At 40.4% G+C, this 18293-nt stretch overlaps 1 protein-coding gene across 8 annotated transcripts in view; it reads left to right on the top strand.

Moving 5' to 3' along the window:
- ST6GAL1 (ST6 beta-galactoside alpha-2,6-sialyltransferase 1) overlaps nt 1–18293 on the top strand; it is a 137700-nt gene that overhangs the window by 92028 nt on the left and 27379 nt on the right. For all 8 annotated transcript variants that reach the window (XM_060298302.2, XM_060298297.2, XM_060298296.2 and 5 more), the window contains 2 exons: nt 2116–2251; nt 12270–12891. In XM_060298302.2, coding sequence (XP_060154285.1) covers nt 12309–12891 — 583 coding nt within the window. In that variant the 5' untranslated portion in view covers nt 2116–2251; nt 12270–12308. The remainder of the gene's footprint in view (nt 1–2115; nt 2252–12269; nt 12892–18293) is intronic.

The raw sequence follows: 18293 nt of genomic DNA, 5'->3' as shown, positions 1-18293 counted from the left end.
ATCTAGGCACTGAGGGTAGTAGTGAAGAAAGGCCAATACTTACAGAGGTTACACTTTTGGTAGGAGGAGACAAATGGTAATCCTGCTTGCATAATCACAAACCCCCTGCCTCAAAGGAAAGTTACATGGCATGAAAAGAGGGATAGCTTTCAGAGACTTTTTTTTTTTTTTTTTGGACTCTACCAGGAGGCTGCTAGGCAGGGAGTAGAAATTAATTTAACTTCTTAAGAAAGTAATCATGCCATAGAATTAAGAGCTCGTGACTATGAACCAAGTTATTGTACTTCCAGGAAATAAAACTGAATAAATAATTCAAAAGGATAAAAGGTTAATAATTAAGCTTCCAGCAGTAGGGAAATAATACGCTACATCCACCAGATAGAATATATACACAATGGTGTGTGAATTTAAGTAGCAACATGAAATAAAATGCTTAAAATATTATAAAAAAAAAAGTGAAACACAGAATGTTACCTGTACATATTTAGTCACATTGCGACTAAAAGTTATGCTTGTCCAAATATCTAGAAAAAAATGTACATGGCTGAGACCTGAAAACAGATGATGAGCAAACTGAGAAGAGATAAATTCTCATCTTTCAGTTTGACTTTCTTCATGTTGAGTAATTTAGGCAAAACTGTTGGGGATATTGAATTGGTTATAATATTGCATCTGTTTTATGTTTTAGTTCTTTGGCCGTGAGGCATGCGCGATCTTAGCTCCCTGACCAGGGATTGAACCTGCACCCCCTGCATTGGAGGGCAAAGTTCTGTCTGACCACGGGACTGCCAGGGAAGTCCCTTAACTGTAGATTTTTCACCATTATAAATCATTTTGAAACTGAAAGCTATTTTTCTTTTTGCACATGCATATTGCTTTATAAAATTCATTCTTTACTTCATGAATCTTCTTCCAGTTCTCACTACAGCCATGTAAGGTAGGGAATTATTTTATATATGAGGAAACTGAAATAATATAACCTTTTCTCCCTTTGAATTATTTATTCAGTTTTTTTTTTCCTGGAAGTACAATAACTTGGTTCATAGTCATGAGCTCTTAATTCTATGGCATGATTACTTTCTAAAAAAGTTAATTTCTACTGCTCTCTTGAAATATACCAACTTCATTACAATCTGCCTGGCAATGAGTATTAATCTTTTTGAAAACTGCTGGTTAATGTTAATTTTACAAACTAGTATCTTAATGTTCAGTTGCCTCTTTTGAGTTTCTCTCAAGAGTAATCATAATTTCATATGCTCATTAATTGTATTTTCTGTTTTGTGATTTGTCTGTTCATGTTGATTGCCCGCTCATTTCTAGAGGCTTTTACTGTTTGAACCCTTTGCACACCTTGAGTTTATCTTCCTTTTTATTACAGTATTTTTTATTGTATACAAGTTGGAATTTTCATGCAACTGACTATTAAACTTTTCCTTTGTTATTTTTCTACATTCCATCAGAAAGAAGAGAGCTAACAAATATAGAGTTCTATTTTTAGCTTTCAAAAATTATATTTTTATAATTTTTTCCAACTCTAAGAGTAACACGTGTACACTTTAGAAATTTTGGAATATACAAAAAAAATTATAAAAAATGAAAACCCTCATTACTCCTTATTCTACCATCCAGGGTGTATTTTTTTTTTTTTTTTGTCCTTTCTCTTTCTCACATGTGAATTCTAAAAAATGTATTTTTTCTGAATTTCAGTTAACATTATACTGATAGAATTTTCACGTATCATTAAATATTCTTTGAAAATAATTTTTAAAAAATTTGTTTAGAGTTCATTTGGGGATGAACTGAACCCTCTCTTCCCCAAATTGCTGTTTATGTTATGCCCAAACCAGTGACTAAACAATCCTTTCTTCCCAGGTTGGTGTGTGGTGCTTGCTCATGTTCTTATGTAGTATCGGACTATTTCTAGGCTCTCTGTGCTGTTTATGGACCCAGAGCACTGCACCTGTAACTGGCTTTTGTCTCTCTTTTTCTGAGCCCTTGGGGCTTCCAGGGCCCGCACTGGAGTGTAGCAGACGTCCCTGTCTATCTTGTTAATCTTTAACTCTGCCCCTGCTGGAAAACGGCACTTGTCTCATCTTTTTTTTTTCTCCTTTGTAGATGCTTTTTGATCATCCTGAGAAAAATGAGCCTTGGCCTCCAGACCCAATAAAGCAAACATTCCTCCCATGGGGAATAGTGCTGGCTCCTGAGGACCTGGAGGGCCTGCAGCCCCAGGGGGATTAGCCAGAAGCAGGTAAGGAACACCTGGAGGCGTGGGATATAGAGGCAGCACCGGGGTCCATTTTCTATTTGGGATCGGCGCGGCAGAGTGCGCTGGTGAGGAGCCACAGAGGGGCTGCAGGTCTGGCTACAGCTTTGCTGTTTTCTTCTTCTTTTTTTTTTTTAGTCCTTAGTCAATGAGGGGTGGAGATAAGTGATTTGCCTATTTTGCCTATTTCTGTAAACTATAAATATAAGATTTAAAGTGATTCTGTAATTCAGTCTACCTTTATAAAGCACCTACTATGGCCAAGCCCTGCATCTGCTACTGGGCATCTAGTGATGAGTAGCCTAGGGTGGGAGCCCTATTTTGGCTGGGATTTTTCTTTCTGTTGGTTCAGTGTTGGCTTGTTCTCTGTACGTGATAATGTGAGTTGTTACTTATTCTTCTGGAAACCTGGTGGGCTCGTAAGTGTTCGTTGATACAGTCCCATTAATTCAAGAACCCTTTATTGAATACCCACTGTGTTCCAGGCATGGTGCCGGGCACTGGAGTGTCAGAAATGAGCCAGGAGGAGTTTCCCTCTAGCAGGGGGTCAGCATGAAAGCAAGCATTACTAAACACTAGAGGCAAGCAGCAGGGAGCAAGAACAAGAAGGGGAGGTGGGCTCCACAGGATGCCAGAAGCAGAAAGGTAATGCTGTCTGGTTGCCAGGCAAATGGACAAGGGGAGAGATTACAGCAGTGCAGAGTCCTAGAGGCTTAAGAAGGCAATCTGGGATGTGACTGGAAAATTAAAAACTTGGACTGATTTCCCAAAGAATCTGGGGAGAAATATTTACTACTCCTTTCCTTCAGTTTGGGCTGCTTAGATGAAACTTCTTCAAGTCCTTGTCTCTCTAGAGCAGCTTGAGAGATGAGAGTGAAGCTCTAAGTGCCTATGACCAGAAGCTCCAGCCAGCTGGTAGACTTGGAACCTCAACAGAGGGTGGTGGTCAAGAGAATTGGGAGCCCTGACACAAGGTTTCACGTGAATGCCCTCACGACCGAGCACTGGCCTTGAAGGCTGAGGCTTTCTTAAAGTTGTAAGACTGTGTTACGGTTGAAGGTTTGGGGAATTCTTCTTTCCTGGGAAACTCAACCTTGGAGAGTAGGTGCTGGCAGGTAGTCAAACACAAACCCCTCTGAGCCTCAGCGCAGTGAGACAGTGAACCGGGCGCCCCCTCCCTAACTCCTGTCTTATTTCACTCATACACGTAAAAGTTAAGTCCCAACTCCATCATTTCCAAATCACTCATGCAGCTTTGAAAATTATCTATATTTACAAAACCGTAGTTTCTTCAGTTGTAAATGGAACTAATAAAATTTTCTCTGCTCATCTCACAGGGTCGTACTGGGTCTCATAAACCTAATTGCTGTGAAAGAGTTGCCTGACTGGTAAAACAGTGCACATTAGTAGTGTCAGTGCTGATAGTGAGGGTGTTTATTCTGTAACTTTCCAGCAGTTGTGTCACTAGAGATCCTGATTTCTGAGTCCTAGTTGCTCAACACTGACTATTCACTGTGCTTTTTCACAATGCCTGTTCTTTGGTCCAAAGACCATGGACTTTTAGTCAGATAGACCTGGGTTCGAATCCTAGTTCTAGCACTGATTAGCTATTGACTTCAGAGAAGCCCTGTGTCCTTGCTAAGCCTGTTTCCTCATTTTCTCAAGAGGGGTTGTTAATACCTATCCCATAGTGGTATAGTAAAAATTAAATGAGATGAAGCAGGTAGAGTGCCTACCGTACAGTAGGCGCTTCTCAAATGCTACTTTCCCTTCTTTTCTAGTTTTTCCTCAGCTGTCTTAGTGTCCTATGATTAGCTGTGTTGGGTGTCTGGGGAAATTGAATTGCTTAGTTTTCTGATGATGCAACAGGCGCCTGCCCCATTTCATGATCTCATGTTTGAATTCTCCCTCTGTGTACATTTCATCACTTCCAAAACTTTGGTGGCCCAAGGTAAGCACCCATCCTCCCTAGAGTCACTGGTTCCTGAGGTCTGTGGCGGTAGGAAGCACTGTTCGGTGCTTAAATTAGAGTCTCAGTGAGGTGGGATCAAGATGGTGGAGTAGGAGGACCCTGAGCTCACCTCCTCCCACAGACACAGCAAAACTACAACTACATATAGAACAACTTTCTCTGAGAACGACCTGAAGACTAGCAGAATAGCTCTTATACAATTAAGGATATGAAGAAAAAACACATCAAGATGGGTAGGAGGGGGCAGAGACGTGATTCAGTCAGGACCCACACCTCTGGCAAGTGACCCACAGAGGAAGAGGATATCACAAACTTGGAGGTCCTTCCTAAGAGCAAAGGGTTCAAGCCCCACATTGGGGGCCCCAGCCCTGGGGACCAGCACCAGGAAGAAGTCAAACTTACGGCTGGGCGAGCTGGAGGGCTGTAGGAAACTGAGACTATGCTCTTAAAGAGCTTGTGCACAAACTTAACTTGCTCCCAGTCCCAGTGCAGAGGCTGTGGATTGAAAAGCACTTGACATTCTAGCCGGCCAGCCAAGACCACACCAGCACACCCCAGGCTACCCCTCAGCCTGTACGTGGCTCCTCCAACTGTCCCCCATTTGCCAAGATGGCAGCCCCTGGTGCACCCTGGGAGAAGTCCTGGCCCACACCAGGCTGTAACTCTAGCCCCTGCAGTGACAGCACTTCCCAAGATGGCGGCCGCTGGTGCATCCTGGGGACAGAGTAATATGTTCCAAATGAGAAAAACAAGATAAAACCCCAGAAAAAAAAAAAAAAAACAATGAAACTGACATAAGTAATTGTAATTTACATCATACACCATACAGAGTTCAAAGCAAGGGTCATAAATAGGCTCACCAAACTCAGGAGAATAGAGGAATATGAGAACTTCAACAAATAATTAGAAAATATAAAAAATAACCAGTCACAGATGAGGAATACAATAACTGAAATGAAAAAAAATACACTAGAGGGAATCAGCAGCAGATTAGGTGATATAGAACATGTAAGTGACCTGGAAGACAGAATAGTGGAAATCACCCAATCAGAGCATCAAAAAGAAAAAAGAATTAAAAAAATTGAGAATTGTTTACTGGAGCTTTGGGACAACATCAAGCATACTAACATTTGCATTATAGGGGTCCCAGAAGGATAAGAGAGGGAAAAAGGGTAGGAAAAAAAAATATTTGATGAAATAATGGCTGAAAACTTTACTAACTTGGGAAAGGAAACAGATATCCAGGTCCAGGAAGCATAGAGAGTCCCAAACAAAATGAACCCCAAAAGATCCATATCACAACATATATTTTTTTCACACTGCAATAGAGATTTATTACTTTTAAAATTTTTTATTGAAATATAATTGAAACTAATACAATATTGTAAATCAAGTGTATAGCAAAGTGATTTAGTTAATTTTTTTCAGATTTTATTCCATTAGAGGTTACATATCAAGAGGTCATAATTAAAAGGGAAAAATTAAAGACAGAGAGAATTTTGAAGGCAGCAAGAGGAAAACAAAGAGTATCGTACAAGGGAACCCCCTTAATACTATCAACTGATTTTTCAGCAGAAACTTTGCAGGCTAGAAGGGAGTGCCATGATATATGTAAAGTGCTGAAAGAAAAAACCCTACAACCAAAGATACTCTGTCCGGCAAGTTTGTCATTCAGAATTGGAGAAGAGATAAAGAGTTTCCCAGACAAACAAAAATCTAAAAGAGGTCACCACTAAACTGGCCTTACCAGGTATGTTAAGTGAACACCTTCTTTAAGTGAAAAAGTAAGGTTATAGCAAGAAATAAAAAAATATACAAAGGAAGAAAATCTCACTGGTAAAGGCAATATATAGAAAAGGCAATGGATCAACTACTAGTATAAAGGTTAAAAGACAAAATTTGTAAAATCAACTGTAACTGCAATAATAGTTAAGGGATACACAAAAGATGTAAAATATGACGTCAAAAATATGAAATATTGGACAGTAAAAAGCATAGAGCTTTTAGAATATATTGAAAATTAAACAACTACCAGATTAAAATAAATCTATATCTATGTATCTGTCTGTATATAAATATATGTGAACTTCATGGTAACCATAAAACAAAACTTACAATAGATACACACACACACACCACACACACATGAAAAAAAAAAAGAGAGGAAAAAAAAGAAACAGCACCAAAGAAAAGCATCAGACCATAAGAGAAGAGACTAAAAGAAGAGAGAAGAACTACAAAAACAACTTGGAACAGTAACACTGGAAATAAGTACACACCTATCAATAATCACTTTAAATGTAAATGGACTAAATATGTCAATCAAACGACATAGGGGACTCCCCTGGTGGCACAGTGGTTGAGAGTCTGCCTGCTGATGCAGGGGACGCGGGTTAGTGCCCCAGTCTGGGAAGATCCCACATGCCACGGAGCGGCTGGGCCCGTGAGCCATGGCCATTGAGCCTGCGCGTCCGGAGCCTGTGCTCCGCAACGGGAGAGGCCACAACAGTGAGAGGCCTGTGTACTGCAAAAAAAAAAAAAAAAAACACGACATAGGGAAGCCAAATGGATTAAAAAAAAAAAGACATATATATGCTGCCTACAAGAGACTCACTTCAGAACTAAAGACACACAGACTGAAAATGAAAGGATGGAAAATAATATTCCATGCAAAAGGAAATGGAAAGAAATCTGGAGTAACAATACTCATATCAGACAAGATAGACTTTAAAACAAAAATTATAACAAAAGACAAAGAAGGGCATTACATAATGATAAAGAGGTCAGTCTAAGAAGAGGACATAACATTTGTAAAGATAGGAACACCTAAATGCTTAAAGCAAATATCAATAAACATAAAGGGAGAAACTGAAAGTAACACAGTAATAGTAGGGGGCTCTAATACCCCACTTACATCAATGGATAGATTATCCAGATAGAGAATCAATAAAGAAACACTGGCCTTAAAACACATTAGCCCAAACGGACTTAATAGATATTAATAGAACATTCCATCCCAAAACAGCAGAATACACATTCTTTTAAAGTGCACATGGGACATTCTCCAGGATAGATTACATGCTAGTCCACAGAACAAATTTCAATGAATTTAAGAAGACTGAAATCATATCAAACATCTTTTCAAACAATGGTATGAAACTGGAAATCAATTGCAGGAAGACTGGAAAAACACAAATATGTAAAGACTGAACAACATGCTACTAAAAACCAATGGGTCAATGAAGAAATCAAAGAAGAAATAAAAAGGTACTTTGAGATGAGTGTCAATAGAAACATAATCCAAAATCTATGGATGTAGCAAAAGGAGTTCTAAGAGGGAAGTTTATAGTGATACAGGCATACCTCAAGAAATAAGAAACATCTCAAGTTAACAACCTAATTTTACACCCAGAGGAATCACAAAAAGAAGAACAAACAAAGCTCAAAGTTAGTAGAAGGAAGGAAATGATAAAGATCAGAGGAAAAATAAATGAAATAGGGACTAAAAAATCATAGAAATGATCAGTGAAACGAAGAGCTGGTCCTTTGTAAAGATAAATATAATTGACAAAACTTGAGCTAGGCTTATTAAGAAAAAAAGAGAGAGGGCCCAATTGAATGAAATCAGAAATGATAGACAAGTTACAACCAATATCACAAATACAAACAATCAGAATACTTTGAACAATTATATACCAACAAATTGGACAACCTATGAGAGATGTATAAATTCCTAGAAACATATAGTATTGCAAGACTGAATCAGGAAGAAATAGAAAATCTGAACAGTTCAATTTCTAGCAATGAAATTGAATCAGAAATCAAACAAAAAAACCAAAAAACCCAACAAACAGAAGTTCAGGACCAGACAGCTTCACAGGGGAATTACCAAACATTTAAAGAAGAGTTAATACCTATCCTTCTCAAACTATTCAAAAAAAAAAAAAAAAAAAAAATAGAAGAGGAGGGAACACTTCCAAACTCCTTCTAAGAGGCCAACTTTACCCTGATACACAAACTAAAAAAGACACTACAAAAAAAGAAAATTACAGGCCAATATCCCTGATGCATAGATGTAAAAGTCTTCTTCAAAATATTAGAAGCCGAATTTAACAATACATTAGAAGAATCATACATCATGATCTAGTGAGATTTATTCCAGGGATTCATGGATGGTTCAGTATCCACAAATCAATCTGATACACCACATGAACAAAATGAAGGCTAAAAATCACATGATCATCTCAATAGATGCAGAAAAAGCATTTGACAAAATTTAACATCCATTCATGATAAAAAAATCTCAACAAAGTGGGTATAGAGGGAACATCCCATTTATAATAATAATTATTATTATGATAAAGGCCATTTATGACAAACCCACAGCTAATATCATACTCAACAGTGAAAAGCTGAAAGCATTTCCTCTGGGATCCCCACTCTCATCACTTTTATTTAGCATAGTACTGGAAGTCTTAGCCACTGAAATCAGAAAAGGAAAAGAAATAAAAGGAATCTAAATTGGAGGTGATGAAGTAAAACTATCACTATTGGCAGGTGACATGATTTTATGTATAGGAAACCCTAAAGATGCCACCAAAAACTTAGAACTAATCAATGAGTTCAGTAAAGTTGCAGGCTAAAAAATTAATATACAGAAATTTCTTGCATTTCTATACACTAATAAATTATCAGAAAGAGAAATCAAGAATCCCATTTACAATCATATCACAAGATTAAAATACCTAGGAATAAATTTAACCAAGAGGGTGAAGACCTATACTCTGAAAATTATGACATTGATAAAAGAAATTGAAGACAACACAAACAAATGGAAAGATATACTGTGCTTGCTCATGGATCAGGAGAATTAATATTGTTAAAATGTCCATGCTACCCAAAGCAATCTACAGATTCAATGTAATCCTTATCAGAATACCCATGACATTTTTCACATATCTAGGACAAGTAATCCTAAAATTTGTATTGAACCACAAAAGAACCCAAATAGCCAAAACAATTTTGAGAAAGAACATAGCTGGAGGTGGTAGGCTCCCTGACTTCCAACTATACTACAAAGCTGCAGTAATCAAAACAGTATGGTACTGCCCCCCCCCCCCAAAAAAAAATCAGACACGTAGATCAATGGAACAGAATTGAGAGACTGAAATAAACCCATGCACATACGGTCAGTTAATCTCAGACAAAGAAGACAAGTGCTCACCATCACTAATCATCAGGGAAATGCAAATCAAAACCACAGTGAGATAGCACCTCACACCTGTCAGAATGGCTGTCATCAAAAGGACAAGAAATAAGTGTTGGCAAGGATGTGGAGAAAAGGAAACCCTTGTACACTGTTGGTGGGGATGTAAATTTGTGCATCCACTACAGAAAACAGCATGGAGTTTTCTTAAAAAATTAAAAATAGGGCCACCATACAATCCAGCAATTCCACTCCTGGGTATTTATCCTAGAAAACAAAAACCCTAATTCAAAAGATTTATGTACTCCAACGTTCACTGTAGAATTATTTATAATTTGCAACTGCCAAGATATGGAAGCATCCTGAGTGAATGGATAAAGAATATGTGATATATACATACATATACACACACAATGAATATTAGCCATAAAAAAGAATGAAATCTTGCATTTTGAGATATGGATGGGCCTAAGGGGTATTATGCTAAGTGAAATAAGTCAGACAGAGAAAGACAAATACTGTATGTTTTCACTTATATGTGGAATCTAAAAAACCAACCAAACAAAACAGAAACAGACTCACAGATACAGAGAACAATCTAGTGGTTGCCAGAGGGAAGGGCAATGGCGGGGATAGGAGAAATAGGTAAAGGATATTTGAGGTACAAATTACCAGTTATAAAATAAATAAGTCACAGGGATGTAATGTACTGCACAGAGATTATAGTCAATAATATTGTAATGGTGGGACATAATCTATAAAAACATTGAATCACTAAGTTTCACACCTGTAACTAATATTATAACTGCACTATACTTCAATTATAATTATACTTTAGTTATACTTGATGAAGGACCTGAAGTTCAGGTTGATGAGCCGTGGCCAGTGCTCCACTCCACCATCGTTTGCTGTCCCACATTGCCTCAACGTGGCCCTCATGCCTAGGGGCTGCTCTAACCTTCTGTGCCTTTACTTTACATTTACCTAGTTCAAAGCCCATGAACACCATTCTCGTTTGGTCTTCCCAGCACTCAGTGAATGAGACAGGGCAGAGATGGTTACTACACAGAAACTTAGGTGCAGAGAGGTGAAGAGGCTTGCCTAGGGTCACCAAGAATGGGGACAAGAAGCCAGGTTTTGTGATACCCAGTTCAGTACTCCTACCACTTTATCCCTGATATCCTTAGGAGCAGGCTTCATTGATATGGGCTATAGATTTTTATTTTCCTGAATTTTTTTAAATTGAAGTATAGTTGATTTACAGTGTTGTATTAATTACTGTTGTAGAGATTCCTAATCAGTTAGCAAAACCCTGGGGGTGATTGCTTAGACTCATTACGGTAAATAAACCTAGATACTTAGGGAAGAATTTAATGTTTTCCAGAAGATACAGACATTGTTTGAGTTCAAAGTACTTCCATTTTCCGTTCAGTTTCACAATAAATTCTGGGAAAACTAAGTAGGTCTTTACCCAGATATAAAGGGGCCTGTTCAGGCTCTATTTGCTTAGTGAAATCCATTTTCCAGAACTTTCAGCAGTTGTGTACAGGATACAGTGAAAGGGGTCATGGATTAGGGAATCAAGTGCACTTGGATTTGAATCTCAGTGCTACCATTCACTCAGCTCTGTGATCCTAGGCATTTCTCTTAATTTCTCAGAGCCTCAGGTGGCTTAGCTATAAAAATCGAGATTATAGCACCTTCATGGGTGGTAATGGTCAGGGCTTTTCTGCACAGCTCAGGAGATGCCCTTCATATTAGATTATTATAAACACAGTGCTCACTGAAGTTGTACCTCACAGTTTATGATGAAATTGAATGAAATAACCTCTTGTGTGCTTAATGCATTTTTATTTTCATTTCCTTAATTGGTCACATATCTGCTATTTTATCAGGAGTTCCCATCTTCCACCGTGAGGTCAGTCAGTTTCCTGCCACTTGCTAGTACTCATGCAGAACTCCATAAACCTGAATGTTATATTGTGAAGCTGACCCTTGGCTTTCTTCTCACGCAGGAGTCTAGCACCAGAGCCCTTAGAGCAGTGGTCCCTGACCTTTCTGGCACCAGGGACCGGTTTCGTGGAAGACAATTTTTCCATGGATGGGGGGGAGGGCGGGGTGTGGGGGGATGGTTGGTTCAGGCGGTAATGCGAGCCACGGGGAGCAATGGGGAGCAGCAGATGAAGTTTCGCTCGCTTGCCCACCACTCACCTCCTGCTGTGTGGCCGGTTCCTAGTAGCGGTCCTCGGCCCGGGGGTTGGGGACCCCTGCCTTAGAGAGATGCATCACAAACCTATGACACTGTCTATGGCAAGAGGTCTCTTTCTGGCAATTTTAAAAGGAGGCTGGGTCTTTTTAGGGAGTTTGGCTTCTTGTGATGTAGACCCCTCAGCCTGCTCTGCCTTTTTCTTTTAGTTTTTCAAGCATTGTATCCCTTCCCTGAACAAATAGTGTAAGGCCCTACAAACCGAATGTGTCAAATGTGATTCCTGACCTCAAGCAGCTCAGAGAGCAGTCAGGGAGCTAGACCAAGACGACAGGAAACTAAGGTTCAGGGAGTACAAAGGAGTGGTGGGCGAGTCCATAAAGTGCTCACAGCTCGGAGAGGAAGACGGGAGTGTCTGAGCGCTACTTTCTACATTACAAGCCCAAACTGAGGGTGATTTTTTTTTTTTTTTTTTAAGACTTGCTGAAGGTTGCAGACCTGGTGGGAGATAGACCTGGACTGGAATGCAATTCTTGTCACTCTAAAGCCATTGCTCAGCCCATCATTACTTTTAGATATACTTTACATCATTTTCTGCCTTGTCTCACTTTTTTTTTAGGCCTGTTTTCCTGCTCGGGACAGCGTGGCTTCCTTGAACATGTCTTTCGTTATGATTCACACTAACTTGAAGAAAAAATTCAGCTGCTGTGTGCTGGTCTTTCTCCTGTTTGCAATCATCTGTGTATGGAAGGAAAAGAAGAAAGGGAGTTACTATGAGTCCCTTAAACTGCAAACCAAGGAATTCCAGGTGTTGAGGTCTGGTTCCCAGTCTGTGTCTTCAAGCGGCACCCACAACCCCCAGAGGGGCAGCCAGGCCCTCAGTGGTCCCAAGGCCAAGCCGGAGGCTACCTTCCAGGTGTGGAACAAGGACAGCTCCACCAAAAACCTTATCCCCAGGCTGCAAAAGATCTGGAAGAATTATCTGAGCATGAACAAGTACAAAGTGTCCTACAAGGGGCCAGGGCCTGGTGTTAAGTTCAGTGCGGAGGCCCTGCTTTGCCACCTTCGGGACCACGTGAACGTTTCAATGGTAGAGGCCACAGATTTTCCCTTCAACACCTCTGAATGGGAGGGTTACCTGCCTAAGGAGAACATTAGGACCAAGGCTGGGCCGTGGGGCAGGTGTGCTGTCGTCTCATCAGCGGGATCTCTGAAGTCCTCCCAACTGGGTCAAGAAATAGGTGGGTTCTGGGGTGTTAAGACTGTTATCTGAGCAGCCAGTGCTCACTCACTTGGAGCGTCTGGGCATGTAGACAGTACTGGAGACTAGGAGTCCCAGTGTGGCTCCACCGACTGGTGGAGCGGGCCCAGATCGGTGTTACTCAACTGTCCTTCGTGAGTTAGAGGTGGCACGGGGGCAGTGGAGAGGGTGGGGATCCAGTCTTCCAGCACCTTTATCAACTAGAATGGCTTTATTTTGATCTGTCTTAAATATTGGTGTTCCACAGAAGATTTTGTTTGAAAAGAAAGTTCCACTGCTACCAATAAGCAAAACACTACATTGACATTTTAAAATATTTAAAGCATAGATCTCTACTTTTCCTTCAGGTCCTGAAATTCTGTAATGTACTGATTAATTAACGACTAATTGTCTCTTTTGGCCTCAACTACCTGGGTAATTTTTAGTTTTTCTCTTTGAAAAGAATTAATTGGGGACTCTGGACCGACTTCAGGAAGGTCCGTGAATCCCTAACATCATGTGCTGATTAGGAGCGTATAACATGTGTGTATATGTGTAAATCCGTGCATTTTTCCAAAGCGAGTGTCCATAGCTTTCAGTTGTGACCCAAAAAAGGTTAAAAATCACTGGTCAGAATATATCAATTTGCTTTTCTTGAAATTCTTCACAGTTAATAAAGATTTAGGGATAAATTAGGAGCTTGGGATTAACATATACACACTATTATATATAAAACAGATAACCAACAAGGACCTCCTGTATAGCACAGGGAAGTATACTAAATATTTTGTAATAACCTATAAGGGAAAAGAATATGAAAAAGATTCACTGAATCACTGTGCTGTACACCTGAAACGAACACAACATTGTAAATCAACTATACTTCAGTAAAAATAAACAAAAAAAAACCCAGAAAGTTTATCCAGATTTGTAAACATGTGTACAACACAGAGCTATGGATTTGCCTAAAGCTCCTTAGTTCACTTATTTTGAGAGAATGTGTTTTCCTTGACTGCGAAATGAATCAGGCTAAAGAAAGCAAAGCACAGGAAGCCTAGCTCTTCTGTCAGGCTCTGGAAGGTGCTGGAGCAGGTGAGGTCATGTGTCTCCTTTTTTATTTCCTTCATATGACTGCCAGGAAAAATGGTCTGAAACAAGCACAGGCTCTCAAAAGAAGAAAAGGAGAAGCAAATTGGATTCTCTAGAGCAGGAAGAAGTGGTGAGATCATATTTCATAACTCTCCAAATAGGCAGCACTTTGGAAGACGAGCTGCCAGGATAACCAGTCCCACCCCAACTTCTGCTTCTGCTTTTCTGGTTTCTTTTGGACTTCGTTTTCTAGAAACTAAATGTAATTGGTTTTTGTTCATCCATAATGGAACTACATTTCTTTCTTTCTTCCCAAGTCATTATAATCTGCCTGGCCGGAATCATGTTGCAGTTTCAGGCAGAGCTTAATACTCCCATGAATTGGAACTATAATCTTTATTTTTATGCACTCCATAAAACGTTGGAGTTTTATGGATTTAACTAAACATTCATTAAAATAACCTTTCTCTATAGACTGGAGTTATAATTTCAAATATGTATTTCCATGGAAGGATTTTGATCCTGAGATCTAACAAAAATTGCATGCTACACTTCAAATGTTCTGCCTTTGATAGGGTTATTTCCTTTGGGCATTTAGTCTAACAAAAATTTTTAGGAATTCATTCATGTTTTCTTTTATTCAGCCATGGACTCATCAACAATACCAAAGAGGAACTTAGAATACAAAGAGGAGAGGGAGAGGAAGGCCCTTTGTTAAAGCCTCTGAGCTCCACAGGCCCCAGCCTTCCCACCACACCTGGAATTTGTCCAGCTTAGTCCCAACTGTTGAACATATCAAATGGTTTCAGACTGTTTGCTCTTATAAATAGTACTGCTAAGGAGGTTGTGGGGAAGACAACTTAAGTGACTACTACTGCCCTCCAGAGGGGAGATATCCTCAGGAGTGGCGGTAGAAGACCAAAGTAAGATATGTTTTATGGCTCTTTTTTTTTGGTCCATTACACAAGTGTTTACCAGAGGGACCGTAACAATGTGTTGTGTCTCCGGCAGCCCCACAAACCAGCCAATGGTGGGCACAGTCATTTTCAATTGTTTTTGATACGCATACATGTAAAGTATCTTAGGTTTGTTTGACTATTCATTTCAAGCAGTAGCACATTTTTAAAATATTAGAATGAATAGGAGTAACATGTATGGTGTACCTGCTGTGCGTATAACAAGCCTTGCTCTCTTAATCCTCCCAGTAATCCCACGCGGTAGGTACGGTTATTGCTCCCATTTTACTCAGGAGCTAAGTGCGGACACTCAGAGAGGTTACGCAGCTGGTTAACGGTAGACTGGGACTTGAAACTGGGGTGTTTGAGTCCAAGGGGCCCACACTTAGCCTCATCTCTGCTCTTGCGCCTCGTGGTGATTATAGCTTTGTAATAATGAATGAATCCCTTTCCAGGTTAAAATAATCCCTTGATACTCTTCCTGACTTGCTCCCCTGGAAGAGAGGAGAAGAGCGTTCTGAACTGAGGCAAAAGCAAGAAGCAAAGGCTGTATGGAAAAACGTGCAGAGTGTGTTTAAGCATCACAGATAATCCTGTTTGCCTGGGCCGTAGGGCCCCACAAGGTGAAGAGGGCTGAGCAATGAGGTCAGAAAGGTAGCCGGTGGTAAGTTCTTAGAGAACGTTGATGGTCTTAAGGACTTTGGCTTTCATTCTTTAAGCCACAAAGAGCCCTAGAAGGTTTTTGAGCAAGCGAGTGATGGGATCATGTGTGTTTTGGAGAGATTTCTCATTTCTCTGAGTCCCCTTCCCCATGGGGACTGCTGTATAGCCTCTCTGCTGTTAGGGACTATCGTCATATCCAAGTGAGAAGCACCAGGCCTGTTGAACAGTGGTAGTGGAGGTGGGTTGAAATGGTCTGACATGAGAGGCATCATGAGGTAGAAGAGACAGAACTCGGTTCTAACTAGAAATGACCTCGAGTGAGAGGCAGGAGCCAGGGTCTCTGGCTTGGGAGCAGGCTATATTGTATCACAGGGGAGCATGCTCCTGGAGGAGGACAGGTTCCATCTTGGATGTGCTGAGTCTGAAGTGTTTGTGGATTTCCCTTCATAGATATCTATGCAGTTGGGTATTTTCTTCCAGGAAAAAGTGTCAAGGTGGGAGATCAGATTTAGGAGTCATTTGTATCAAGGTGATAGTTGTAGTCCAGGGAAGAGGACTGATGAGAAAACATAGAAAAAAAGTTTACATTTGAAGGACAAGGAAAGAACAGGGACAAGATAGATAGATAGATAAATAAATACAAATTCTGAAGGGCCAGTGAGAAGGGCTGGAAGAGAAGTAGGCATGTACCATATGATGGAAGGCAAAGGTGGGGGATGGAATTTGGGCATATTTGGGGGCAGATGGAGTTCTTGGGCAGAGTGAAGACTGGGTTGAGCAGCTCAGAGAGCATGACTGTTTATATCAGGGGTGAGCAAACTTTTCCTATAAAGGGCCAGATAGTAAATATTTTTGCTTTTGAGGACATACAGTGTCTCTTACAATGACTCTGCTATTTTAGTGTAAAATCAACCCTACACAGTAATAAATGAATGTGCCTGGCTAAGTTCCAATAAAACTTTATTTACAAAAACAAGGCAGGTCAGATTTGGCCTGTGGGCCATAGTTTGCCAAACCTGATCTGTATCATATCTAGTTTTCCTGACCAGAATCAGAATGCAGTCTTCCATACATGGTTATATGATTCATTAAGCTGACTGGAAAATGTAAGAAATGTTTGGTCCAAATAATGATAAAATTTCTTTCACCACAATTTCTAGCTATTTAGAATTCTTATACCTGGACACAGTAGATTTTGATGTATTTATGAATTTACTAACAAGCTGATTCTATTGAATTTTCTAGGCATGCAGTTATATCATGTGCATGTCGTGGTGCATTTATTTCTTCCTTTTCTAATTTGCATCTTTTTCTGCTAATTCTAAGTTACAGAGAAGTGGAGGCCCCTGTTTTCTACAGCCTTCCCCCTTCAAGGCTTGTTTTCTGGGATCCCAGTAGCTGTGGATTTTTCCGAGGGATTTCCTGGAGACCTATTTGAGGTTGAAAGTCTTAGTTTTCAGTAGCAATAGCAAAGGACAGTTTGGCAAACAAGGATCTGATCCCTTTTTTTATAAGCTCACATTTAGTGGTCTGTTTTAAAGTTCTCTTCTTTGATTTAAAAATCTTAGAATAAAATCCAAACTTCATACCTGGCCTCCACAGCCTGCATGATCTGCTTCCTGCCGACCTCTTTCATTGCACTTTTTATTTTTTCTTTCCTTCACTCACTTGTCCCCAGCCAAGTCCTTACCCTCCTTGGGGTCTTGACACTGCTGTGTCCTTCGGCTGGAATTTACTTTCCTGGGCCCTTCCCATGCCCTGTGGGTCTCAGCTCAGACGCAGTCCCTGAACAATCCCTCTATCTAAAGGAGATTCCCTCGGGGTCTCTGTTACACAGCTCAGTTTATTCGTGTCATAGTATTTTTTGTTAATTTTTATTTTTTTATGGAAGTATAGTTGATTTACAATGTTTCAGATGTACAGCAAAGTGATTCAGTTATACGTGTGTGTGTATATATATATGTGTGTGTGTATTCTTTTTCAGATTCTTTTCCATTATAGGTTATTATTTTGTGCCATAGTATTAACCACAATCTGTAATTATCTCGAATGTGGGTTGTTGTGCTTATCTATTGTCTGCCTCCTTGCAGTAGATCTCGAGGTCTCTAAGGGCAAGGACCTTGATTTCATGCTCACAACCATTGTCTCCAGCACCTAGAACTGTGTCTGGCAGAGAGTACGAGCTTTATCAGTATTTATTGAAGGAATAAAAGCATTCTCCTTTCTCATGGTCAACACCAAGGACCTATCTCAAGCCTCCTGTGCTGGGCGTTCTCCATCTGCCCCCCGCAAATTCACTCTCCATGCTTTCCTATGACTCTGTGCCCGGGGAAATAGAAATTTGGACTGTGTCAACTGGATGTCCTTGCTCTCTGGCTTTGATTTGGGACTGGACAGTAGTAACGCTGGTACAAAACTGAGAAGAAGAAGGAGAGTGAGGCCAGGGTGTCTGTCCCCCTCTTCCCCGCCCTTGCAGAAGGAACCTGTAACCACGGGCTCCTTCTCTCCTTTGACTGTAAGTTTCAGCCCCTTTCAGGCAGCCCTGTCTGTGTCTCCCCTTTTCCCTCCAGGCCTGGAAGTCAGAGGGGAGGAGGAGAGGCTGGGGTAATGATTCCCTTCGCAGTTCCCACCAGGTGGGCTTCCTCAGGGGGGGTCTCTGCTCCTCCTGCTGCCTTAGGTGTACGGGTGGGATTGG

The sequence above is a fragment of the Globicephala melas genome, chromosome 4, assembly GCF_963455315.2.
Source record: "Globicephala melas chromosome 4, mGloMel1.2, whole genome shotgun sequence".
NCBI lineage: Eukaryota > Metazoa > Chordata > Mammalia > Artiodactyla > Delphinidae > Globicephala > Globicephala melas.
The sequence above is the reverse complement of the archived record's forward strand: the minus strand, read 5'-3'. Positions and strand labels throughout refer to the sequence as shown.